At 32.7% G+C, this 27,569-nt stretch overlaps 2 protein-coding genes across 3 annotated transcripts; both read left to right on the forward strand.

The window, feature by feature from the left end:
• The first annotated feature begins 5,834 nt into the window (after positions 1–5,834).
• On the forward strand, positions 5,835–12,080 carry LOC136269644 (sulfotransferase 1B1-like). 2 transcript variants are annotated; one of them, XM_066068118.1, is made up of 5 exons: positions 5,840–6,138; positions 7,499–7,813; positions 10,424–10,527; positions 10,974–11,169; positions 11,448–12,058. In XM_066068118.1, exons 1-5 carry the CDS (start codon positions 5,976–5,978, stop codon positions 11,555–11,557), a joined length of 888 nt encoding a protein of 295 aa, XP_065924190.1. In that variant the 5' UTR covers positions 5,840–5,975; the 3' UTR covers positions 11,558–12,058. The 2 variants fall into 2 exon arrangements, with proteins under 2 accessions (XP_065924191.1, XP_065924190.1); XM_066068119.1 differs by lacking the exon at positions 7,499–7,813 and having other exon boundaries at positions 5,835–6,138; positions 11,448–12,080.
• A 6,854-nt stretch (positions 12,081–18,934) lies between these two features.
• LOC105318023 (sulfotransferase 1E1) lies at positions 18,935–26,735 on the forward strand. The gene is made up of 5 exons (XM_034472703.2): positions 18,935–19,208; positions 20,905–21,216; positions 22,099–22,202; positions 26,094–26,289; positions 26,604–26,735. The coding sequence occupies exons 1-5, from the start codon at positions 19,046–19,048 to the stop codon at positions 26,711–26,713; spliced, it is 885 nt and encodes a 294-aa protein (XP_034328594.2). The 5' UTR covers positions 18,935–19,045; the 3' UTR covers positions 26,714–26,735.
• The last annotated feature ends 834 nt before the right edge of the window (positions 26,736–27,569 follow it).

The following is a 27,569-nucleotide window of genomic DNA, read 5'->3' on the forward strand; positions in this document are numbered from 1 at the left end:
AATAAAAGTTTGAATTATAACAACTGAGGATTCTATTACGAAAGCCTATAGTTACCTATGCTTGTTGTGTTATAACTCATTCACTGTCTTACCTTTTTTAAAATGTCTTATCAATATTGAAAGTAAAATGACCTCTTCGTCATGCAATGCATGCGTGTAAGTGGGTTCTGAAGTTATTTATTTATTCATAACACAACTCGTATGAATCATCAAAAAATGATTTTATTGGTATTATTAACATCTTTCTTACGATTTCTCAACGATTTATACAACCAATTTCTTACTTGTTATTGAAAGTCTAAAAAATTATTTTGTTAAAAAGCCATTCTGATTGCACAAGTACTCTGAAGTTGACATTAAAAGGAAGCTGTAATTTTAGATAGACACCATCTATGTAGCTTTTGGAGACCAGGTCTTCCAACAATCAGTAGGAATTTCCATGGGCACAAATTGTGCTCCTCGTTTGGCTGACTTATTTTTATATTCATAAGAAACAGAAACTATTCAAAAGTTTGTGCAAGAAAATAATAAAACACTCACTGTGACCATATCCTGACATTTAAATATTTTAATCATGTTTTATTTATTAACAACAGTTACTTTCACTCTAATACTAAATTTGTATATCCCAGTAAACTTGAAATGAAAAGATACCGCATATTGTGAGACATTAAGATATTTAAGACGTTAGCGGTAACCTAATAAAAAAAACCTATAAAATCAACAGAATGATTTTCATCTTTTCTTTCATCATCAATTTCCCTTACTTACGAAGCAATACAATATCATCACCTGCTTATGGGGTTTATGTCTCTCAGCATATTCGTTATGCAAGAACATGGCCTACATGTGAACAATTTCTTAAACGAGGTAAACTGCTATTTAACAAGTTGTTGAAACAAGAATATCAAGAAGTCAAGAATCTCGATTAAAATCATCTTTACGGAAGTTCTACGGTCGATATAATGACCTTGTCAGCAAGTTCAATGTTTTATTAAGACACATGCTGACTGACATTTTTCATAATTGTTAAACGATTCTTTATACATCCGACTGACTATGGTTTCTCCCATTTCTATGATATTGAATATAAGCACACGGCGGGTGCGACCGATCGGCAGGGGATGCTAACTCCTCCTAGGCACATGATCCCACCTCCTGTGTTTGCTCAAGGTTTTTATTTTGACCACCACTAACAAACCAAGTCATCAACGTTTTATATTTTCCCTATTATGACATTTACCTCGATCATAACATGTCCAATTGTGACGATGAGCCAGGCGGGTGCAATCGGCCAACAGGGAATGCTTACTCTTCCTCGGCGCCTGATCCCACCTCTATCTTTTTAGAGGTTCGTGTTGCTCTGCTCTATTACATGTATATTTATGAATATTCAATGTATTTACGTTGTTTTAAAATGATATAGATTTTTATAATTATAATGTCTATAAAAAGTTTGATAGTTTTGCAAAAATTTAATAGCAAAAGTTTCATTTTTATTTATATATTATTAAATTATTTCCCAGAACCAAATTTATTCAACCTTTTGTCAGAACATTTCATGCATTAAACTTAATCAGAAAATTTCAACGAAGGTTCCTGAAACAAAAAAAAAAAGAAATTGATTTAAAAGTGGAATTTGAGACTGGAAGAACTAATTAAAAGTAGCCATGAGTGAAACATTTGACAAGATTAATGCAGACAAAATGAAAAATATTGAATTTGAAATCGAGTTTGACCGATGTTAAATTCATAAGCAGATTATTTGCATCCATAACGTTAAAAACACACAATCGCTTATCATATCAATAATAAAAAATCATTTATGAATTATATAAACTGTTGTAATGCTTTAATATAGAGATTTAAACAATTATTTTATTTTCATTAAAATTGTTATGTACAAATGAATTCTATGAAGTAAAGATATGTTTAATATTGATCGATTGCGAATCCGTTTATATATTCTACCACCCCATAACAACAGAAAATTTTTTGGAAATTACTCCATGAGGCAAAAAAGTAAAACCTGGATATTAAGTACATCAGGCTGAACTTTTTTACATCATCATTGTTTTTCAGATTCTCACAAGTCTACAAGAAAAGGCCCATGGGCCACATCGCTTACCTGACGAACAATAGGTATGATAAAATCAGCTTAATGGAGTCATAATACAAACTATTCGGACAATGTACAATGATACATAGATCCTGTATAAATAAAGTCTATTTCCCACTGGATATTCTTATGTTTATAATCATTAGTCCCTTTTCTAAATGGATGCTTTTATAGTCATATCACATGTTGAGTATTGCGGTTCTCAAAAAGATCCTTAACAATTGTTTATATATGGGATATAAACCTACATCAAACTCTGAACCTTCTGTGAGGCCGAAGAATTGTCATGGGGCCAAAGTCTTAACAATTATAAATAATTCTGAGAAGAAGATTTTTAAAGACTTTCTCTACATATTCCTATGTAAAACTTTGATCCCCCCCCCCATTGTGGCCCCACTCTACTCCAGGAGGTGTCATTATTTTCACAATTTTGAAAGTACATTACCTTAGGACGCTTCCACACAAATTTCTGCTTTTCTGGCTGATTAGTTTCTGAGAAGAAGATTTTTAAAGATTGACTCTATAAATTTCTATGTAAAACTTCGACACCCCCCCCCTATTGTGGCCCCACCCTACCCCAGGGATCATGATTTACACAACTGTGAATCTACACCACCTGGGGAAGCTTCCACACGAATTTCAGCTTTCCTTGCTGTTTAGTGTTTTAGTAAAAGATTTTTAAAGATTTACTCTATATATTCCTATGTAAAACTTTGATCCCCCATTGTGGCCCCACCCTATCCCCTGGGGATCATGATTTTCACAACTTAGAATCAACAATACATGAGGATGCTCCCACACAAGTTTCAGCTTTCCTTGCTGATTAGTTAATGACAAGAAGATTTTTAAAGATTTACCTTATATAATCCTATGTTAAACTTTGACCCCCCATTGTGGCCCCAACCTACCCCAATGGGTCATGATTTTCATAACTTTGAATACACACTACCTGATGATGCTTTTTCACAAATTTCAGCTTTCCTGGCTGTTTAGTTTCTAAGAAGATGATTTTTAAAGATTTTCTCTATATAGTCCTATGTAAAACTTCGACACCCCCATTGGGGCCTACCTGAGGATTCTTCCACACAAGTTTCAGCTTTCCTGACTGATTTGTTTCTGAGAAGAAGATTTTCAAATATTTACCCTATATATTTCTGTGGTAGAGTCAAGTGTATGGCATTCCTACTAGCTCTAGCTATTGGGTTAGCCTTTTAGCTCGATCGGTAGAGTGCTGGAGGACTGCCGTGCCAGAGGACCCGGGTTCAAACCCCAGCAGAGGCAATAAGTGTATCTCTTACATTTGGCGCCCACGTTAGGACCTGGGTATTCTCTGGCGGGTGAAAGAGATTGTCTCTAGTGCTTCGCCCTATAGATGCTGGCACTCCAGGAGAGTCGGGACGCCTCTTTCCTTAGAGGGGGACAAGTGGTAGAGTCAAGTATATGGCATTCCTACTAGCTCTACCTAGTGGGTTAACCCTTTAGCTCGATCGGTAGAGTGCTGGACTGGCGTGCCAGAAGACCCGGGTTCAAACCCCAGCAGAGGCAATAAGTGTCTCTGTTACATTTCTATGCAAAACATTGACCCTCCATTGTGGCCCCACCCTATCGCCTGGCGATCATGATTTTCACAACTTTGATTTTACACTACCTGAGGATGCTTCCACACAAGTTTCAGCTTTCCTGTCTGATTAGTTTTTTAGAAGAAGATTTTTTAAATATTTACCTTATATATTCTTTTGTAAAACATTGACCCCCCGATTGTGACCCCACCCTACCCCCATGGCTCATGATTTTCATAATTTTGAATGTACCATATCTTAGGATGCTTCTACACAATTTTCAGCTTTCCTGGCCGATAAGTTAATGAGAAGAAGATTTCTATAGATTTACTCTATATATTCATATGTAAAACGTCGACCCCCCCCCCATTGTGGCCCCACCCTACCCCTGGGGATCATGATTTACACAACTTTGATTCTACACTACCTGAGGATGCTTCCACACAAGTTTCAGCTTTCCCAGCCTAATGGTTTTTTTAAAAGATTTTTTATATTTTCTCAAAATTTTTCAATAATTTCTAATTACCTCCCTTTGAAAAAGGGCATGATCCTTAATTTTCACAACTTTGAATACCCTTTGCCTAAGAATGATTTGTGCCAAGTTTGGTTGAATTTAGCCCAGTACTTCTTGAGAAGATGTTGCAAAATGTGAAAAGTTTACAGACAGACAGACGGACAGACAGACGACAGACTAAATGTGATCAGAAAAGCTCACTTTATCTTGCAGCTCAGGTGAGCTAAAACGAAATCAATATGTATATATATTTAATTATTCATGCGTAGACAAATCGTTCAACAATATCTAATTGTGATTTGGTTGTCGACTGCTAAATGAAATTTTCTTTAAAATATTTTATACATTGATAATCACGGTAATAACAACTTTACACAATGGTGAAAGCCAATATGGATTGATTTACCCTTTTTTCTAAATGATATAGAGAGAGAGAGAGAGAGAGAGAGAGAGAGAGAGAGAGAGAGAGAGAGAGAGAGATTCATGTATAAGTTAAGAAGTTAACTTACCTGACGCAAAAACTTTTTATGATCTGTAGTTGTTCGACGATCGTCTATCTCTTTTTCCTCTTAAGCAAAACTGGGCCAAATTTAACTTAACATGGGATAGAATATCCTTATGGATAGGGAAAAATGTTTACAATAAAGAAAAATAGGATATTTTTTTAGGTGAAGTTTATGACTAGAATGCATGAAATTCCTTAATCTGCTTTTTAACAAACCACCGCACCAGATAAGTCTAAAACTCAATCCAAAACATCTACATATATGTATAGTGTAGATGCTATGTTGTTTAAAGTTTGACTCCTGGGACAATACTTGCGCAACGGAGGGGTACAAAGTGCAATTAAGGATTACAAAAACTAAAATTTTCTGGTATGAAATGGTATGATTTGATGAATTTCTGTGTTAGAATCCTGATATATGAAACATTTTGAAATTATTCCAATTGAAATCTACTGACGAATAATGGAGCCCCAAAAGGGATACAAAATTCAACATTGAAATATATAGGAAAAATAGCCTCTCTAATCGCAATGCTACATTGTTTCATACTACTATGCAACCGCTTTAAATGTATACGAATATATTGGATATGTTTGGTCAAAGTCTAACTTAAAGATAAAATCATCATCTGAATACCGTGGAATCATTACAATTCGTGGTGGCTCAATTTTTGTGGTATTTGTGGGTAGCCCTCCCCCACTAATTTTAATCCTCAACGAATACAATTAAAGAAAGAGATATGGGACAGTAACCGTTCCACGAAATTAATCCCCAAGAATGACAAAAAAATTAACAGTCCACGAAAATTGGCCCCCGTGAATTAAAATGATTCCACAGTTAAACGTTGACGTTATAGAGCCAAACTAATGATCCCAAGTCTCATCTAAAACAAACAACCTATTGAGCTACTCAGATATTCAAAATTTACTCGAAAATTGTCGCTCTCCTATGAAAGTATCTTTTTTTTATTTAAAAAAGATACCTGTTTTAAGTTTAGTCGTTATACCATAAATGAATCCAAAGAAATGATAAAATATCCAAACGATTTAATTTTGCCTTTGCATCCATTAGAACTCACAATACATATCTGCATATACTTTAAATGTTGACATAACACAATAAAGGACATGTATCTAAGGAAATACGAAACAAATTTGTTCCCCTACACGTCTCCGTATTTATATGAATAAGTAGGTAAAAAAAAAAGATTACTTCAGACAAACTCGCCACGTCAAAATTAGTGTTGTGTTATATACAGCATTGCGTAAAATAGAAAAATGGATGGCATAGATGTTTACGAACTGGACTATCCAACTTATGAAGGAGTCAGGTTAGCCAAAGTTGAACCACTTCTTAGAGATGCTGGAAAAGTGATAAATGATATTCAAGATTTAAAGCTTGGTTCGGAAGCAGTTATTCTGGCTACGTTTCCTAGATCAGGTAAGCCAAATTTAATAACATGTCCATTCTACTCTAAGGTGGCTGGATTGTCGATATATAATAACCTTCCGATCGGCCTAGAATTTTAAGATATGATTTGTTCAGCTATTAATTATTTTTAAAACGAAAGAAATCTACCTAATAAACCCTTTAAATTTGGGTAATTTCTATATGTTTATATATAGTTTTTGTTCTAAAGGAGATATTTTAAATTATACATATACTGATAAACATCTGAAGTGTTAGGAAGGCTTAATGGTCGTGGCCATTTTTAGACTGTTATACCGATAAACATCTGAAGTATTAGGAAGGCTTAATGGTCGTGGCCATTTTTAGAAATGTATATTAAAATTGTATTAAATTGATCGAATTTTGTCGTGGTGTTCAAATCCAATTAAGACCGAAGAGCTTGATGATAGATTTAATTACTCCGACAATATCTGATTACTACATAATACTTAGAGATGATTTCTAAGAACATATATTTATATATTTTCAACAAACGTTCGATTTAATATTTAAATGGTCATTAATAAAATAAACTATACATTAAAAAATCGAGTTCGTAGTGTTATCACAGACAAAGGCAATGTAAATGTAAATATTTTTCAATGCACATTACAGAACCGCTGACGGTACTAAAAAAATTAATTTCAAATTACACAATACATTTCAACATAAACATATAAAGTCACCTTAACTCAAAGTCTGGGTTTTTTTACCAAAAAAAAATTGAGTCAATATTTATTTAACAATGAAAAAAATCAATATTATACTGGTTTTTTTTTTAAATTAAAACTTAAATTTTTTTTTATTTTGGAAAAATTATATGTTACACAAATGTGGATTTGTATCCGGAACAGCAGATATTTGGTTAATTTTTTTCTCTTCTTCTGCTTTAAAAACTGTGCTAATATATATTACAAAAAATTCGTGTTTTTTGCAATTTTCAGTTTTAAGAAACTTAAAACATATGCCTTCCTTTTCATTCTTTTTCTTCTTTATCTTAACTTTGTCCGGGTCGGACTTTAAGACTTCAAACTTGATATGATACTGAGAAGGAAACCACGTCTCTTAAATGTTTAGATAATATATATAATATTTTATTTAAAATATTTAACTTGTCCTATTTTTTATCTCAAGGTCAATTGTTTAATAAAAATATTGTCTGGACCATTTATAAAAAAAAGTTGTTGGGTCACTAATCTACTTCTCTTCCAATTCAAAGAAGTCTAAGCACTTGAAATTGAGTACAACATTTAATTTATTAATATAGATTGTGACAGTCAAATTTATAACAAATATATTTCAAAAGGCTTTTTTAAAAAGCCCAATTAGATTCAAAGCTTTAACATTGTAGGAACACACTGGGTGTACGAAATTACTCATATGTTGCTTACGAGGAATGCAAACTACAATACAGTTTCTAGAGAGGCCACTTTCTTGGAAGGGTTGCCAGACCTTGGTCCTCTACAGTTTTATAATCATATCGTCAGCACACACCTTCAATTCAAGTGGCTACCAAAACAGCACGTAGAGAGAGGTGGCAAAATCATATACGTCATACGAAATCCTAAAGATGTTGCGGTTTCATTCTTTGAAGTGATGCGCTCCTGTGGTTTATTGCGAGAAGAAACATTTGAATATTTTTTATCTGAATTTTATTTAGGGAAAAGTGAGTATTTAACGACTCTCTCTCTCTCTCTCTCTCTCTCTCTCTCTCTCTGAGCGCAGAATAGTTCTGACTTTACAATATAATATCGTAGTGCTATTTGCTATTTGATGAGAAAAATCTACAGGAAATGTCACAATCGATTATTATTCAAATAATCTTGATTGAAACCAAGATAAAAACAAGAGGCCCATGGGCCACATCGCTCACCAGAGGAACAATAGGTATGATAAAGTCAGCTTAATGGGGTCATAATACAAACAATCTGGACAATGTACAATAATACATATAGATCCTGTATAAATAAAATCCATTTTTCCCCCTTGGAACTTGGATAGCCCTGATTGCTGCCAATATTTACAAGAGCAGACTTTAGTCACCGCTCCTGCACATATATAGGGACTCAACGTTACGCAGGCATGGATGACCGCACACCTACGCAACTCAACAGGTACCAACGTTTACGCAGGCAGGGATGACCGCACACTTGCGCCAACAGCTCAACCTAACGCAAGCAGGGAGTGCCGCACACTTGCGCTAGAAAGGCCTGAACACCAGCAGGGATGACCATACATTAGTGCTCCACCGCAACTACCACCAATACAAGCAGATATGACTGCACACTTGTATTAATGCGATACAGGGCAGGAATGACTGCACACTTTGTATCGACGATTAGAAAATACGTAGATTAGATAGAGCAAGGATGTTCACACACTCTATCTATCCATTCCTGTACAAGTTTAACCCCAAACAGTCGCTCATCGAAATGCAATAGACACTGTTCCTATATATGTGCCAACCTAAAATAATTCATAGTATCTAAAAATTGGAAATCAAAAATAAACAAACTAATCCGGCCTTACCCAAAACTTCTAATGCAGAACAACTTATATACATTGAATATTTATTATTGTATAAAAATAATCATCACAATAATTGGTTAACAGTGGATGCATTAATTAAAATAATCAAGAATCAATAAATCAAGGGCAATAACTCAATACAGTAATACAAAAAGATTCTAATGAAAAAATAGCTGCCTGCTTCAATTTTATAGTCATATCACATGTTGAGTATTGCAGTTCTCAAAAAGATCCTTTACAATTGTTTATATATGGGATATTTAGCTACATCAAACTCTGAACCTGCTTGTGAGGCCGAAGAATTGTCCTGGAGCCAAAGTTTTAACAATTATAAAGAATCATCTTGCTGATTAGTTTCTGAGAAGAAGATTTTTAAAGATTTACTTTATATATTCCTATGTAAAACTTTAACACCCCCCCCCCCAATGTGGCCTCACCCTACCCCCAGGGATCATGATTTTCACAACTTTGAATCTACACTACCTGAGGATGCTTCCACACAAGTTTCAGCTTTCCTGGCTGTTTAGTTTCTGAGCAGATGATTTTTAAAGATTTACTCTATATATTCCTATGTAAAACTTCGACCCCCCATTGTGGCCCCACATTACCCCCAGGGATCATGATTTTCACAACTTTGAATTTAAACTACCTGAGGATGCTTCCACACAAGTTTCAGCTTTCCTGGCTGTTTAGTTTCTGAGCAGATGATTTTTAAAGATTTACTCTATATATTCCTATGTAAAACTTCGACCCCCCATTGTGGCCCCACCTTACCCCCGGGGTCATGAATTTCACAACTTTGAATATACATTACCTGAGGATGTTTCCACACAAGTTTCAGCTTTGCTGGCTGTTTAGTTTCTGAGTAGAAGATTTTTAAAGATTTACTCTATATATTCCTATGTAAAACTTCGACCCCCCCCCCATTGTGGCCCCACCCTACCCCCGGGGGTCATGAATTTCACAACTTTGAATCTACACTACCTGAGGATGCTTCCACACAAGTTTCAGCTTTCCTGGCTTTCTGGTTCTTGAGAAGAAGATTTTTGAAAATTTCACGAAATTTTTCATTAATTTCTAATTATCTCCCCTTGAAAACGGGTGTGGCCCTTAATTTTCACAACTTTGAATCCCCTTTGCCTAAGGATGATTTGTGGCAAGTTTGGTTGAAATTGGCCAAGTAGTTCTTGAGAAGATGTTGAAAATGTGAAAAGTTTACGGACGGACGGACGGACAGACGGACGGACGGACAGACAGACGACAGACAAAATGTGATCAGAATAGCTCACTTGAGCTTTCAGCTCAGGTGAGCTAATAAGTTAATTCTTTGGATGCTTTCCTATCATCTTAAGAATTAATTTAAGTATTTCCTTAACCTTGTAGGGGAAAATAGGAATAAAATGTATTGAGAAAAAAATAAGTACAATTTTTACAGTTTTTTATGTGCTATAATGTTATCAAAGATCAAACTCTTTTTATAAGAATTTAGAAGATTCTGATTAAAAAAAACACGTTCAAAAAAGAATTTATTCATGAGTTTAAAAGTTTTTCATCACCATAAACTTTTTAACATATACTTAATTGCTACGTATTCAAAACTAGAGCCATTAACCCAAGGTGATTAAGGAATGTTATTACGCGACTAAAGAAGTAACTAGTTATATCCAGAAAGCTTTTAACGACGGTTAATTGTTTAATGCTAATTCGGGACTTTGTCATCATATAATATGATTTTCTTGATATTTAGGGGCAATTTATGGGGGTTGGTTTCAATACAATCAAACCTTCATTAGAGAGGCAAAGGCACGAAAAGACCAAATCATCATGCTGCAATACGAAACAGTGAAAAAAGTAAGTGTGTTACTGTTGGCAAGAACAGAATTTTACGTTCTTTTTATACTGAATTCTAAGGAAAAATTAGATATTAATATGTTTTTAGAATTTCCGTCCTAATTGATTTGATTTAAAAGATATTAATAGCTTTGCATTGTTTGATATTCACAAAGCATAATTTTGTAACTCTGTTGCTTAGCTAAAATTTGAACTCCAGTCAAATATGATTGAAAATCACAAAATGTAGAAGCAAATTTAAATTCAGCAAAAAAAAAAAAAACAACAAAAAAATAAAATTAGCCTTGTTCATATGACAACTAACAGAGCTGTGTGTTTTATCGCTGACATCTAAATTTTAGTTAAGCAGGTAAAGCTAAAAGTGAGAACATAGAAAATGTGAAAAATTGTGTCCTGTTTTACTCAAATGTACACATCATTCATATTGAAAACAATATTTTAAATAGAACACACTAAAGGAACTAAAACGATTAGCGGAGTTCTTAGAAGTGAAAATAGCGGACCCGTTATTGAAAGAAATAGCTGGGAAGTGTCAATTTGACAATTTAAAGACAGCTGATAAAATCGTGCGAAATGATGAAGCATTGTCCAAGATCATGCGAGCTGTGAGTCTCAATGAACATCCTACCATTTATAGGAAAGGTAACTAAGAATACTTTAATAAATGTGTTAGCTTAGTTTGAAAATTTAATCTACAGCTCACTTATTTGTTCAATTTCAAATATATATATATAATCTTTATAATAGTTTTGTTTTCTTTAACCAATCAAAAGTTTATTCAATATTCCTCATTAGATATATGAAACATTTTTGGAAAAAATTACCATTGGTTTAAATACAAAAATCAAAATATGCAATTTATTACTTTAAAACACTGTCAATATTGAAGGAATGATACATTGAAAGGAATTTTATTTTAGGTGAAATTGGAGACTGGAAAAATTATTTCACAGTAGCGATGAGTGAAGCATTTGACAAAACAAATGCAGACAATATGGACGATATTGGATTGGAATTCGAATTTGAGTAGAGTACAAATCAGAAATTGATATATGTATCATATTTATGCATTATCATTCAACTCTTAGTGAACAAGATTTATCTAAATATCTATTGTTTATATTCAATGAAATAAAAAAAAAATATTTTGCTTGTAATTGTGTCATAAACCGATGGTTTTTATTACACAAGAAAATAAAGACAATTTAGGCCATTTACATTTCAAGAATTGATGTCCTCCTATGGTTATAAAAATATTTAAGATTCCAGGTTTTTTTTTCTCTAAAATAGAATTTCATTCTCTCTTCTAAGAATATCTATATATTAAAGGTACCTCTTTTTATGAAAAAAGTCTTCACTAGAACAAAACGGAAAAATGCAATACAAAAAAATATGCATTACTCTAAAGATAAATATCACGAGACCATGTTTATTTCTAAAGTATCATAAGTAATGGAAAATGTCAACATCAAGAAATAAAGCCTATAAAAATAAAACAAATTTACATGTAATTATGCATTCTGTACACGTCTTTTACTCCTGGAGAGAAAAATTTCACGGTTTGATGAATTGGTAACTTTTACGGTAGTTTTAATTTCACGGTGGTTTTATGTTTTTATATTAAATAATCATGATGTTGTCAATATTTCTCTTATATTAGTAAACAAGGGAAATAATTAGCATTATTTTTCTTTCCCTTAATTATCTTTTAACTAGATGCATAGAAACGAAAAGTTTCTTAGCAGAAAAGTCTCTCAAATCCTCTTCTAATTTCAACGTCGAAGAAAATTATTCTTACACTTATGCACAATAATTTCGATGTTATATAATGTTCGCGGACATTTATTTCCTAAAGTTAAAATTAAAAAGAAAACACCGTAATGTACTCCATGTCTACAATATACACATCGAACACGTTTATCAAGTATACATGATGTAACAGACATTAAAGCCGAACACCGCTCGTAAATAGGCACCGTCACACAGATATCTTGTATATAAACCCTTCGATTTCGTAACACCCGATTGCACACCTGAAACTCGTGGTTGACGTGTATTATTCCTTTCGGGATCTTTGAATTTTATGCTTTTAATTTTTATTTTTATGTGCATATTCTGTTTGTAAATTACATTTTAACCAGTTTATTTGATGCTAGCATTCTCCTTGCTTGAAATAAGTGCGTAAAACTTAATATTTTCAAATTTCATCGTGACCGAGTAATACGGCGAGGCAAGATCTACTTCCATACAGGTAAGACCTCTACAGCAAAAAAAAAATAAACTATGGAAAGTCTGCAGCATATTTAGGGGTTGTAGGGATAACCGTAACGTTGGTGAAACAGAAATATGGCGGACAAGATCTATTTACGACGGTGTTCATCTTTAACTTTAACAGGTTATGCAAAGTCCCAATTTACTCGAATTCTTAGCTTGAAAGACTGATGATTCTCGCGCGGTTTGATAACCGACCTTTAAACGCAATAAAATGATTTTTTCCTTTTATGTGTATATCTTATATTTAAGATTGTGACATTTTACAGTAGTTTGTCGAAGGAGAATTTAATCTATAACAATCGTTATGCTACATCAAATATAATATAATGTACGGATAATTGTATAAGTTGATTTTGCAATGCTACGTCAAAGAAGAGTATTATATATTAATCTTCTGATTGTTTTTTTCCCGATAAATAAGTACAGTAACTCTAATTGGTTACTCTTTTGACATGAATTTCTATCAACAAAAAATCGGGTGGTTTTATTTAATCAATTAATTTTAGACAAGGTAGCATATCATTCATTGAAAACTGATAAAATCATTTAACGTCAATGTCATGGACCTTGGGACTAACCCCTGTAAGGTTAAAAGCATTAAGTTTATTGTGTGCGAACAGTTATGTATTTAGATGTACTATATCAAGCGTATTCTATAGTACGGGGAAATTGGTTGTCTAACTAGGTAAATATAATCTGATAATTGAGCAATTTTTTATGCTCTTTATGCTATATATGAAATCTGGTGATAATGAACAGTGTTCCAAAATCAATTTTCCTAAATGTCGAGTTAAGGTAGCCCATAAATGACTAAGGTGAATTTAACAATTTTGATTGATCTATTCGACATCAAATACATATTTTAAAGCTATTATGAGGCTGACATTAACCATACTTGGGTGTAAGTATGTAGTCGATTAAGGAACTCTTTGCACTTAAAACATTTTTTAGAGTTGTCTGCCCTTGAGGAAAATTTAAAAAAATCATTTCCTGAAAATATGTATGGTAAACTATGAATTATTTTAGCATATTCGAGGACGGAGAAAGCTTTTGCAACTTTTTACCAAGAGAAATGTGAGAAAATTACTTGTACAAAAGAAATATATTTAAATATGCATTTTTCCCATAGACTTCAATATCAACTTCAACATATGATAGATTTATTAAAATTATTTTTTTTTAAGATTTCAAAGTTGAAACGTTATTATTTAATAAACTCCTTAAAATCACATTAAGATTTTAGTTATCAAACTTGCAATCTATTATCAGATATTAAATATGATAGTTATGGATGGACAACCTTAAAGGCCACTTCGAGTGATTTCTGTTTTTCATGTTCAGTTCTGTGAATAAATTCTGCTTCATATGAATATAAAAATAGGCCTGCCAACAATTGAACTCAATTTATCTCCATCGGAATTCCAACAGATTGTTAGGAAACCTGCATTCCAAAACCTACTTAGATTTTGTCAATCATAACGCAAGCATCTTTTTTTTAAATCATCTTAAGAGTACTTGTATATGCAATCCGATTGGCTTTTAACAAAATAGTTTTGTAGATGACCAATGACAAGGTAAGTGTAATTTACAAGATCCATTTTTATTGAAAAAGCAGCTACCAATAATGTCAAGACTTTTATTTATTTTGCGGGATGGTGGTATAAAGTGTAGAAAAATCGTAAGGTTTGATGCTATCAATTCTGGTAAAATTTAGTGATTTCAAATGTTCTTGAAGTTCCTTGGAATGTTTAAGCATCTACATCTGATAAACACCGCTCCTTGAATATACTGTTGCACAGTACTCTGTAGTCTCTCCTTTACTGCTGTTAATATTTTAGTAAGGAGTAAAGAAAGAGGCTTCGTAGATCATTAACTGGAACCAGCTATGCATCTTTGTTTATAAGGATTTTTATGAAGCTTAGGCATCCAATATGAATAAGGAAACTCAAATTCACTTTGGTTGTTCTGAATATTGAAAATATTAAAAACTGACATATGATTTTGAAGAAGTTCTTACTATGAGTATAAGTTGGTTTGAAACTTGCATAATTAAATTCAAGTTCTTATAAATTACATTTTTCATAATAAGCCTTACAAAGAGAATGTTGTTTCCTGTTTTATTAGCAGGTACCAGAACAAACTGATCGTGTTATTTTTCTAGGTCCTTTTTTCATTTCTAAATTATTAAATATAAATGGAAAATTGGTTGTCACACAGCGCATCAATCGCTGAATGCGAGATTTTAACACGCATCGAACACTTGTATTCCATTCTGGCAACGTGTCAATGATACTTTATTCATGTTTTGCCCATCGTTTGGCGTATTCGTCTATAGAAATCATAATATGTAAAGGGTGTTAAGAAAGTTCGTTCCGTGATTTACTTTAGCCTAGATTCATTAATAAACAACTCGTTTGTAAGTTTTTTTTATTTTTAATAACCAGATAGACCACCTTTGTTTTTCAGTACATTTTTAATTCTGTTAGGCATTGAATGAATTAAAGAAATCAAATGTTTCTGAGGTATCTCCCTCCATGCTCGTTGAAGACGGCGGCGTAATTGGTCCATGGATGTCGGGCGCGGATCCTTGTAGGCCTCACTGTCCAGAATACTCCAGAGATTTTCTATGCAGTTTAGATCTGGGGAATTGCCCGGCCATTCTTCTTTCGAAATAAAGTTTGGTAAATTATCTTTACACCAATTCTGTGTTACTAGGGCAGTGTGAGGTGTCGCACCATCTTGAACAAACGTAGCGTGTCCTGGATATCGAACCAACTTTCGTTCATCAATCCTGCCAGTGTTTTTTTGTCGATTCAGTGCAGGTTTAAGTTCTTTTTGAAGAATTTTATCCACATAATATTTTGCATTTATAGTTTTGCCGGATGGAACAATGTGTAGCTTTGACAAACCGTTTACTCCCATTGCACCCCAGATCATGACTTTGGCGCTTGACTTGACGCAGCTGACGTCGGGTACCTCATCTGACTGGGACCCCCACACAACATCGTCTTGTCGGTTCGGAACATGAAACAGATATTTTGAAGATTCGTCACTGAAGATGTAGTTCTCCCAGTCCTCAGCTGTCAAGTGCTTGTGATCACGAGCAAATTTCAATCTTTTTTGTTGTTGTGTTTTCGTCAGAAGCTGATTTCTTGATCGCTTAAATGCCTTCCATTTTTTTACTTTCCGTAAATAATTAAACACAGTCACATGACTTACATTAAAGCCCGAGTTCTTGAGTTCCTTACTGCATTTTCTTGTTGATTTTCCTCTTTTGTATTTTATGTTCTCGACTTTCCTTTTAACTACGCCTACTATTTTCGATGGTCGGCCCGATCTCGGTGGTCGGTGAGCTGTTTATTTTGCTCTCGCCTGCGTCTCCACTTTGTTACCCATCGCTCACTTTTACACAGTTGTTTAGCCACATCCTTCACACCGATTCCTGCATCTAATAAAGCCAAAGCCTGGGCTCGTTCGTTGATAGTATCGACACTTGTGCAAGACGTCTGCTTTTTCACCGAACTCATCATTATGTTTGATGACATAATAGACATAAATGTTTACATCACTCTATGACACCACCAGAGAGTGCACATAGGGGAAGATAACTGATGATATGTTGAGAGAAAATTCTCTAGTATAACCAGTGTGAATTTGAAACAGAAATATTGCTTTTATCAATTTATTTTTGTCAATTTACAACCAGATCGAACTTTCTTAACACCCTTTATAAAATAATGATGCCATATCTGTGTTCCTAAATTTTTGACCATTAAGAATATGTGATTTAAGGCCATCAATTACTTTATTAAAGTCACTAGAAATGACGTGTCCAGCAGAACCATAGTTGAAAGGCGAAGATGAACACGAACACTTTGGAAGATTACTTTTCAGATGCTTGATGTCAAGGCATTGGAGAGATTTTTTGTGATTAAAAATGTTTGGAAGCAATGGTCAATGTTTGATCGTAGAAAATAAAGGAGTAGACTTCAACTTCAAATCTGGTGGAATACAAGACTTAACCTTTTGAGAATATTACTTATATTTACTGCGTCAATATATAATGACATAACGCATTTACTGTGGACTATTACTTGATTTAGCCAAAAGTCAATGATGAGCAAAGTTCCTTTATAAAACTTATAAAACACGTTAAAGAAAACAAAGCTCAATGTAATACATTTTGTTAACCACAAACCTCTGCATGCAGGATAATCTTCGGTTTTTGTAGGGCCAAATTTGAACTGTTTTTGAACTATTTACAAGCACTTTAATAAGAAAATATTAGTATTATTTAACCAACACTGTAAGCACTAAAAGGCACATTATACTATGACACACTGTGAGAAACCCTCTCTTGTAAATAAACAAGAGATTCATAAACAAATATTTGCATACTCAAAATAGGTTAGATAAGTCATTATCTATACAATACACGTTTCACCTTTACGTTAATATCTGGGCCCCGTCCTATTTAGGTCCTCGTGTCAGATCCTACTTAACTGAACTTATAGAGTGTTTAATCAAGGTCACAAGTCTTGGAGAGTAACGTATGTAGGACTGTGTTTGTATATATATATATATATATATATATATATATATATATATATATATATATATATATATATATATATATATATATTTATATATATATGAGGAATATTGATGTACATGTGTTCATTTCTTGTTTTTGAAATATTAATCTTATCATGATATTTAATTTTTATAATCAAATAAGATGTAAGAAAACAAGGAAAGACTAAAATGCATGCACTCAAGTTATATTGGTATATATTTTTATTTCTGTGCAACATTTTGCAAAACATATTGTCAAAGAAATTTTTCGGCGTGGATTAGTAGTCTGTAATGGAACGTCACATCACACCGTATAATACAACAAGACATTGCATATCGGACATTTACGAAATAGGTACATCGACACACCTTATTATTGACATTTTCATAACAAAGCTATAAGCCTACACTAATGCTATTAATTTCACTAAACTTTTCTTAGTTTGAATAATGTAACTGTGTCTCGGGAAAGGCCCTCACCACAGTGAGGATGTCTCCCTTATACCCGTAATGTAGCAGAAAATTACAGAATCGCTCCGGAACGATTTTGGAGAAAGTTAATGAAGTTGCCTTGAAAATAACAGTCAAATTCATCACAACAAACATTTTTGAGACTGCAAATACCTTTCAACTAAAAAATTTTATCCATTAAAGGGAAGAATTCAACACCTTTTCACCAAAGTATACGTATTTTCTTTGTAAAAGTGGGTCCGTATGACATTATTCATTTTTACGATAAAACATATTCTATATTCACTCTCCTAACAAATATAATGTAACTTTTTTGCATGTAATCAAATATTTTTGTCATCACAGACACAAAAGTAAGCACTTAGTTGAACTGTTTATTTGTTATTTTATACTTTCTCTCATGAGAAATCATAAATATAAATATACAGATTATATAGCAAAAATCCAATGAAAATTTACCCGTATTTGTATTCATAAACTAAAGATCCCGTGAATGTATTGCGCAAGATTGTAAAATCCGAAAAAATCAAGGTGATTTCCGGGATTTTTTGAGGATTTTTCGTTGATTATTAATTAGCGAAGCTTAACTGAGAAAAAATAAAAGCAAATTAGTAATCTTCAAGTACCAATGATGTTTAAAATATATAAAACAAAAGACAGTATTCTTTCGATTTCTCGGTATTAAAGACCAAAAATTCGAGTCTATTATTTTGATATAGTAGTACAGATAATAGGTGACAGTAACTCCTGGACCTTGCCTTAATGGATGTTCAGCTTTCATCCCCCGGTAGAGATAAAATATATTTTTCATGAATGCATAAAAGAAAAAGATCACCACAATACAGGATTTGCACTTGAACAGCAAAATAAAATGCAAAAACTAATATATATAAAATGATCTCTCAACATAACGTAATGATATTACTATTTCTTATAAAGATGATATCTCTGAATATAATGATGTAATCACAAAATACAATGATGATTGTATTGCATATAATGATGTTACTATTGCATTCAAAAGATATACCATTTTATATTATATAATAAATTGACCCGAAGGCAGCTATGACGTTCCATATAAAACGAGATAAAAAACCTAAGATACCGACGTTGATATTAGATGAAACGAATGCTTACGGTTTACATGGGAAACGAGCGTGGTATATTCATAAGTCGTGTTCAGTTCCGGTAAAATATGGAGGATACAGATGTTTATTATCTGGACTATCCGGTTTATGAAGGAGTTGGTTTACCAAAGATGGCAACATTTTTTGAAAATGCTGGGAAAGTGATACAGAATATCCAAGACTTGAAGCTTGGTGCGGATGCAGTACTACTTGCTACGTATCCTAGAGCAGGTAATTAAGTCGTACTTTATTCCAGTCATATTGAAAACCTTATACTTGAGTATTCTTGTTCGAACAAATAACAACACGGAATTGTGATATAAAGTGATATTTTTTGCAAAACATTTAACGACACATTTGCAAAGTTCAAAATTGAACCACATCCGATCGTTATCAGTATGACCCCGACTCAATTGTTAGAAAAATATTTAAATATAAATGAATAACAATTTCACACAAACTACGATGTTGGGTTGTACTATCGTTAGTTTATTTACTTAAAATAAAAAAAAATGATAATTTTCACCTTTGTTTTAATTTAGTTCGGGATCAGTTTGTTTTTTATCTGGATCGGTCAAATTCGCCATATCTTTAAAAAAAATCACCAATTTGATTCAGTTTCTTTTTCAAAAGTAACTGTCACGTACTTCATTTCTATAAGGCATGTCTCTTTAAAAGATTTTATCCATATATTATCCATAGGTTTGAAAAATATGAAAAAATGAATTTTTTTTTATTTTCATAAATAATATTTTATTACTAAAATGAAGCGTCTTATTAACTTTACTGGACATGATTTGTTAGATACATATACAGTCTTGCGAGTGTGTTCGAAATGTTTTCTTTATCGCTGCTAAGTATGTAATAAATCCTGAGGTGCTCGAATGAAAGTTCACGAGACTTCCCCGAGATTTGGTCAGTTCCTGTAGAATTTCGTGCCGAAGTATAAGTGCTCGGATAACATTCTCAAAATACGTAACTACTAGTCGTTTTTCGTCTTATTTTATCATCCGGTGGTTATTTAAACTAAATGATGATATTTAGAACAGAGTTATTGTTCGTGTTCAATCACTCTACATGTGGTTGAATTTATAAACATTGGGTTTCTTTAAAAAGTCATAACCATGTTTGATAGTCTATTTTCTAAATTTAGGTACTTGTAATCAAATATATAATCTAGACGTTTATTGGTTTTAAACCTTATTTCCATTAATATGTGGATAAAATGAGTTCTAGAAATAAATGTAACCATAGAAAATATACAAGTTTTCTTCTGTTGTTGCAACAATTGACATGCTTGTTAGCGATACCCCCCATGGACTAATTTTCAATCCGCTAGTATGACCTAGTAACAGCATCAATAGTGAAACAGACAGTCACACCCCATCCTTTTTGTTTTAAAACATGGTATTGCACACCAAAAGCATAAAACATGGCAATGACTTTATCAAGCAACCCGATGTTTACATTTTCAACCACGTGTCTTTTCTGAATATCATCGTATAAATATCCGCTAGATGATGAATTAGACATATGTCTTTATAGATATTTATGTTTTAACATTTATAAAAGTAGAAAATGATATGAAAAACGACCATTACCTACCTATTTTAAGTAAATTTTCCGAACACTTATGCTTCCGATCAAAATTTCACATAAACCGAACAAATCTTGGAGAAGTCTCGTGAACTTTCAATGAGCACCTCTGGCTTATCAACGATAAAGAAAACATAGATAAAGAAAAAGCAATTTATGTTTGATTAAGATTGTGAAATTTGGGGTCTAATTTATGTGATATGAAAGAATTAAGCACAATTAAATATTTTCTTGATGTGTTATGCATCGAACAACTCACCTTAAACGATCCAAAAAATATGAGATTAAAATAAAGGGACAACCTGTTAGCTAAAACACTTTCACATTGTAGGAACACACTGGGTGTACGAACTTACTCACATGTTGCTTTCGAGAAACACGGATTATTCCAAAGTGTCTAGAGAGGCCGCTTACTTAGAAGGGTTTTCAGACCTTGGCCCTCTACAGTCTTATAATCATATCGTCAGCACACACCTTCCATTCCAGTGGTTGCCAAAACAGCACCTGGAGACTGGTGGCAAAATTATATACGTCATAAGAAATCCTAAGGATAGTGTAGTTTCGCTGTTCGAATTATTGTATTCCAGTGGCTATTTACGCGAGGAAACATTTGAAGATTTCTTACAATACTATTTAGGAAAAGGTGAGTTAAATATCATTTAATCATTTCATTAACCCTCTTTACACAAATGATTTAAATTCTAAATTCAAAAGATATTCTTCACTATTTTTCTTATACTCTAGATTAATTGAAAGGTTAAGCATTTGAACGTGTACGTCTACGGGTACGTGTAGAGCTTCAATTATATTTACACGTACATATACCAAAATTTGACTCATGTTAAAAAACTGTACGTGTAAGTGAACATGTAGAATAATTAGATTCAACATGTTCATTGCACTCCCTCTGTTTATGTAAAAATCTATGAATTTGATGAAACCGAAAGAACAGTCGTCTTAAATCTATCGTTTGCTTTACATAAAGCAACGTTTGGTATAAACAAATTCTGAAATTCTATCAAAAATGCTACAACTATTTACCTCCGTGTACTTTGGATTCCTAATTTCCAAATGTTTTGTACAACTTGTAGAATTACGCGGTATGCAGAAATTATGAGGCAATACACATAAAATTAGGGGGTTCCCCTAGTTACACGTACTCGTACACATATACTTTCAAATGATTAACCACTATATTATGCTAAAATGAAAAACAAGTTGATATTTTATGCACGCGCTTTCTCATCCAAAAAATTAGTTGTGTTTTATTTGGGGATGACAATCTATTGCTGCATTGATAATCGGTTAATCCAAATTCGTTCCGACTGATGATAGGTACTCATATCAAAATACTTATATTATTAATTCCTAAATATTTTCTTGGTTGTTAAGTCTTCAAACATTCTGAAAAACTTTTGATTTATATATATATATATATATATATATATATATATATATATATATATATATATATATATATATATATATATATATATATATATATTTATATTTATATAAAATTTAGATTCAATGTACGGGGGCTGGTTCAATTACAACAGAGTGTTCATCAGAGAGGCACAAACACGAAAAGACCAAATCATCATGATTCAATATGAAAGACTGAAAAGAGTAAGCAATAACATGCAACATCTCACTGTTTATTTTAATGCGTATCTATAAATGAATTCAAAAAACTCTTCCTTTATAGAAAAAAAATATTTTATGCAGGTTAGTTAATTGGGATATATTACCACAATGCAACCTGAAAATTATCGAATTTTATTTTTCAGCACTTTGTAATGTCGATAATATGAAAATTTTGTATATCTAATAATACCTAACCAAAATGTAAAAAGGGATTGTTGGCCTAAAGTAAAAAAAGATAAAAAATACAGGCGATAGTTTCCCAGATTACAAAGCATTTATAATAGAAATTGAGCGAAAATGAAAACACGCTAATATAATACTACTGTCAACTGTGAAAACTGTTAACCCTTAAAATATTTATCCTCAATTTACTTCACAAATTCGGCACCATTGATAATGTATCTTGCATGCTTCAAAGATTCCCTTCGCGCGCGAACGGTTGCACAACAAACAAATTCATCCGTTTCCGATTGATCTGTTCATCATACGCCCAACATGGCTGCTTTAAAAAAGAATCTCCTTTTAGAAGTATGGAATACCGAACCCGAAGTTATAAACTGATCAAAACACGAGTTTCCTATATTATAATTTTCGTAATAACTCAGATTTGAAACAAAATTAGCCCATAATTTTAGCAATTTATATTTACCTTTCCATAAGGATTTTTATGCTAAATTACGTTGAATTTGACCCAGTGGTTTTTAAGAAAAGAATTTTTTTCAAAATGCACCCTTTTTTCTACAGTTTCGAGGTTTTCTCTGCTTTTATAAAAGATCGGTCTTTCATTTTTGAAAATTTTAATTGCCTTCCCATAGGGATGTTTTGTGACAAATTTGGTTGAAATTGGTCAAGTTCAAAATGTTAAAAAAAATTACAGACGGGCGAATGGACAGACGGACGACGGACAAAATGTGATCAGAATAGCTCATTTGAGTTTTCACACAGGGCGAAAAACCATCTTTAAGCAAGTCCTTAAAGGTGGCTTAAAGGTGACTTAAAGGAGCTTAAAGGCTATACAACCTTTAAGCCGCCTTTAAGTCACCTTTAAGCAAGTGCTTATAGGTCCTTAATGTCCAAACTTCTTTAAGCTACCTTTAAGCCACCTTTAAGCCACCTTTAAGCATCTTTAAGTGGCATTTACGCTCTCTTTACACTGCCTTTACACTGTCTTTAAGTGGCCTTAAAGTCAATATTGATCAAGCTGAACAATAAAAAAATATATTAAATGCAAAAGCTCTTTTATAGAGATGGGAGGGGGTCATCCGAGTGATAATATAATTTCCAAGGAAGGGGGGGTGTTCCAGGCGGTTTTAATCGTCGCTCCATTAAACACAGATCGCTATCATCAGCACCGCTCTGATGGACACAGATTGCCGTTATAAAATTCTTTATAATTTTTTGGGGGTTTCAAAATTATTGTAGGTATGAGCGCAGTCTCTGTATCTTAATATGTGCATAAAACTAATTAAAGTATGTTTTTCTCTCTCTCTCTCTCTCTCTCTCTCTCTCTCTCTCTCTCTCAGTTCATCCGGTTGTTAAACAAAATAAAGATAATGAACCAAAAATGCATGATTTAATTTGTTAATCGGTTTAAGGTTTGTATTTTTTTTCAATTTTCATTATTTCTAACATCTAGATCTGCTAGATACATGTTAAAGATGAAAAGACTCTCAACTGCCTTTGTTATATCGGGCAGGATATTACTGCTTTGTTTGTCTAGACATAGTTTTGTTCGTTTGTGTATATCTAATTAGAGTCTATTGTTTGTCCAACTTAAGAAAACCCCTGGAACTAACACAGAATATACAAGATATACATAGCAGTTGTGTCGTGTGCCCAGGTGCATGTTTGTGTATATCTAATTAAAGTCTATTGTTTTTCCAACTTAAGAAAACCCCTGGAACAAACACAGAATATACAAGATATACACAACAGGTGTGTCGTGTGCCCAGGTGCACGTCAGGGTTTCTAAAGGCGTTGAATCTTAGTATGTACGAGTATACGATAAGTCTAGTGAATAAAAGTTAATTTACATTTGTAATTCATTTTCAAAGTATTATTTCCTAGCTCTGGGTTTCAAAGAGGTTACGTCTACAAATTAACGATACATGTATGTAAGAGTAAAATCTTGAGGCTGATTAATTAATGTACCGGTGATCATAAATAGGGGTTGATTATTTAAATATATGTATAAGGGTAAATATGTCAAATATACCCGGCCTGGCACATCATACAATTGTATGTACAAGTCATTTGCAATTGCCACATGCAGTAAATACGTCACCGGTAATTTGTAATTTTGTTTGTTATAGAATTGATAGTTTAAAAATCATGTACATACAATTACATGTAAATATTTAAACATATTGGAACGGCGCCGCGATCATGAAAACCGGGAAATTGCGGGAAATTGAACAAATACCCTAATAGTATCAATGCATTTAATAAAAGAAATGATTTCATTTTCTTTCTTACATTTTTATAGCTATAAATTAGATGAACGTATATCTACTCGGTTTAAATTTATTAACTAAGAAAGCCTACTAGCCTATAGTGAACCTAACGGTTTCCATTTAGGTATAATATATTTTTGTTCACTGAAGACCAAGTTCCGTATTTCATTCTAAATACATGTATGCATGTAATTTATAAATTAGATATAATTGATTGTTACAAACTGAATGGTTTGTCAAAATCTTTTCAAGTAAACACATTCAATACAGTGATTCAATATCCACTGATATATAGGATATAAAAACATTCATTTGCATATGTAAGTTGCCGTGGTGCAGAGGATGTTTGGTGGTGCTAGTAAACTAAGGGTCCCGGGTTCAATTCTCGCCGTGGCCGGTTTTTTTGTGGTGTTTTTTTTTTCATTTTTCTTTCTAGAACAAAAACCGTTTTAATACCTTTTCTTTCATAAAGTTAATACATTTTGTTGGACATTAAGCACAATATTGAATTAAATTTTTTTTAATGGCTTAAAGGTGGCTTAAAGGTAGCTTAAAGGTGGCTTAAAGGTGGCTTAAAGAAGTTTGGACATTAAGGACCTATAAGTTGTCCTTAAAGGTGGCTTAAAGGTGGCTTAAAGATAGTCTTTAAGCTGCCTTTAAGCCATCTTTACGCTTTCTTTACGCCACCTTTAAGCAATACTTATAGCTTAAAGGTAGCTTAAAGGTGGCTTAAATATCGTCTTTAAGCTACCTTTAAACACCTTTAAGCTATCTTTAAGGAGGACTTAAAGATGGTCATTCATCCTGTGTCAGCTCATGTGAGCTAAAAAAAATAAGTTAGACTTGGTAATATTCTTGATTAAGTACAAATAAATTGCTAAAAATATCTAGTTGTTGAAAAAATGGCAAAAGACAAAAATTAAAAATGATATTTTTCAATTAATCTATCAATAGTAAACATTTTATTTTATTGCAATATATGTGCATGGCCTATGTACTGGTATATAGATTTGTCATTTGACTAGATTACACAATTCCGCTATAAGGCTAATTGATATCAAAACGCGTGTGTCGAAACTTGTGCTATATTTTTATATGTTAAATAAGCGAAAATTCACATTTTGGGGATAAAATATGAATATCTAAAAATACAATTAGTAACAACAAAAGCCTTTGCTGGATTCGAACTGGAGATGTAAGGATCACAATCAAAACACTTTATCTACTTGGCTATGAACTAAATAATGTGCTTAATAATATCCTTTTCATGAAACGAAACATTGTTTCAATCGGAGGTCAGCCATTTTTTCATGATGTGTTATTCTACCTTAAGTCTTATTATGGAGAGAAGCATTGTAAACAAACATGACTGAAGCGTCATTTGAATATTTTGATCTCAACTTAACTGTATTTTAAACAGAATACAATCGACGAACTCAAAAGATTGGCCGATTTTTTAGGCATAAATGATGTGGATCCATTGTTGCAAGAAATAGCAGAAAAGTGTAGCTTTAAGAACCTACAAGCTGCTGATAAAACAGTAAGAAATGACGCTGCATTGTCCGAGATCATGCGAGCTATGCATTTAAAGGAACATCCTGAGATTTATAGGAAAGGTATATTTTATAAGGATTGTACCATTATATGCTAAAATATATAGATAAAGTTTTTTATGTTTCTTAAAAATTCTTTTTTCTGTCTTAATTGAGGATAGATATTTGGTATTTATTAATATTCAATGTGACAAAAATCTGTGCGTTGTTGTAAAACGATATAAATTTTTATACTTTGAACTGTCCATAAATATTTCAATAACTTAACTGAATTTAACAGCAAAAGTTTCATCTTTATTTCTATATAATATCATTTTTTTAAACAAATTAAAATTCCTTAAATAAAATAAACTTTGATTAAAGACATTGAATTTCAGGTGAAATTGGAGACTGGAAGAACTATTTCACAGTGGCCATGAGTGAAACATTTGACAAGATATATGCAGACAAAATGAAGGATATTGAATTGGATATCGAATTTGACTGATGTTGACTGATGTATAAAAATATTTTTTCAATAAAATTGCAAATATACACGGGTTGTTAGAAAAGTTCGCGGACAACGTGATTTTCGCTGTGTACTTTGTAGGATGACGTATGTTTTATTAAATGACTACCAGTTGAAAATAAGTATGCAAAAAATCATGATTTAGAAGTTGTTTTCGAAAGATACAGCGATTTTCATTTTGCATGAATTGGATTTACGGAGCACCATTTTATATTTCCACGACGTCAGGTGACGTTAAGGTGGCTCACTACACCTTGAAATATTTTCTCAAATCAGCAAAAAAATTACTTGATTATGATAGATATCATGATGGATAAGAAGTATCTAAGTCAAATAGGCTAAAATGTGCAATTTTAGATAAAAAAAAAATTGCATTTTCAAAATATTTAATTCAGAAAATATGAACAAAAGCTCCAGGCGGATTCGAACTTATGATCTGCGGTTCAGAAGCCCTATACTTTAGCCACTGAGCTACAACGATATACAACCAAATCGAACGAAATAAACTATTTCACAAAATATTTAAACCGCCATCTTGTGACGTAGTGTCTTAAAAAGTATAAATCTTGGTGTAGTGAGGTACCTTTAACTACTAAAAGGAAATTTAAACCTTACTCTTGTTAATCATCTTTAAGTTCTACATTTTCATGCCATTACCCCATTTATAAAATGCACTTTCACACCATTATTTGTAAAACTTTTGTATAATGTCTTTTGTGTCAAATCGAAGATCATTTTGGTCCGGAAATCTCTGTCAACGCAGTTTCGACTTAAGATAAGGAAATAAAGCGAAATCCATTGGTGCTAGATCCGGACTATTTGTGGGGTTGGGGTG

The sequence above is a fragment of the Magallana gigas genome, chromosome 8, assembly GCF_963853765.1.
Source record: "Magallana gigas chromosome 8, xbMagGiga1.1, whole genome shotgun sequence".
In the NCBI taxonomy this organism is placed as follows: Eukaryota; Metazoa; Mollusca; class Bivalvia; order Ostreida; family Ostreidae; genus Magallana; species Magallana gigas.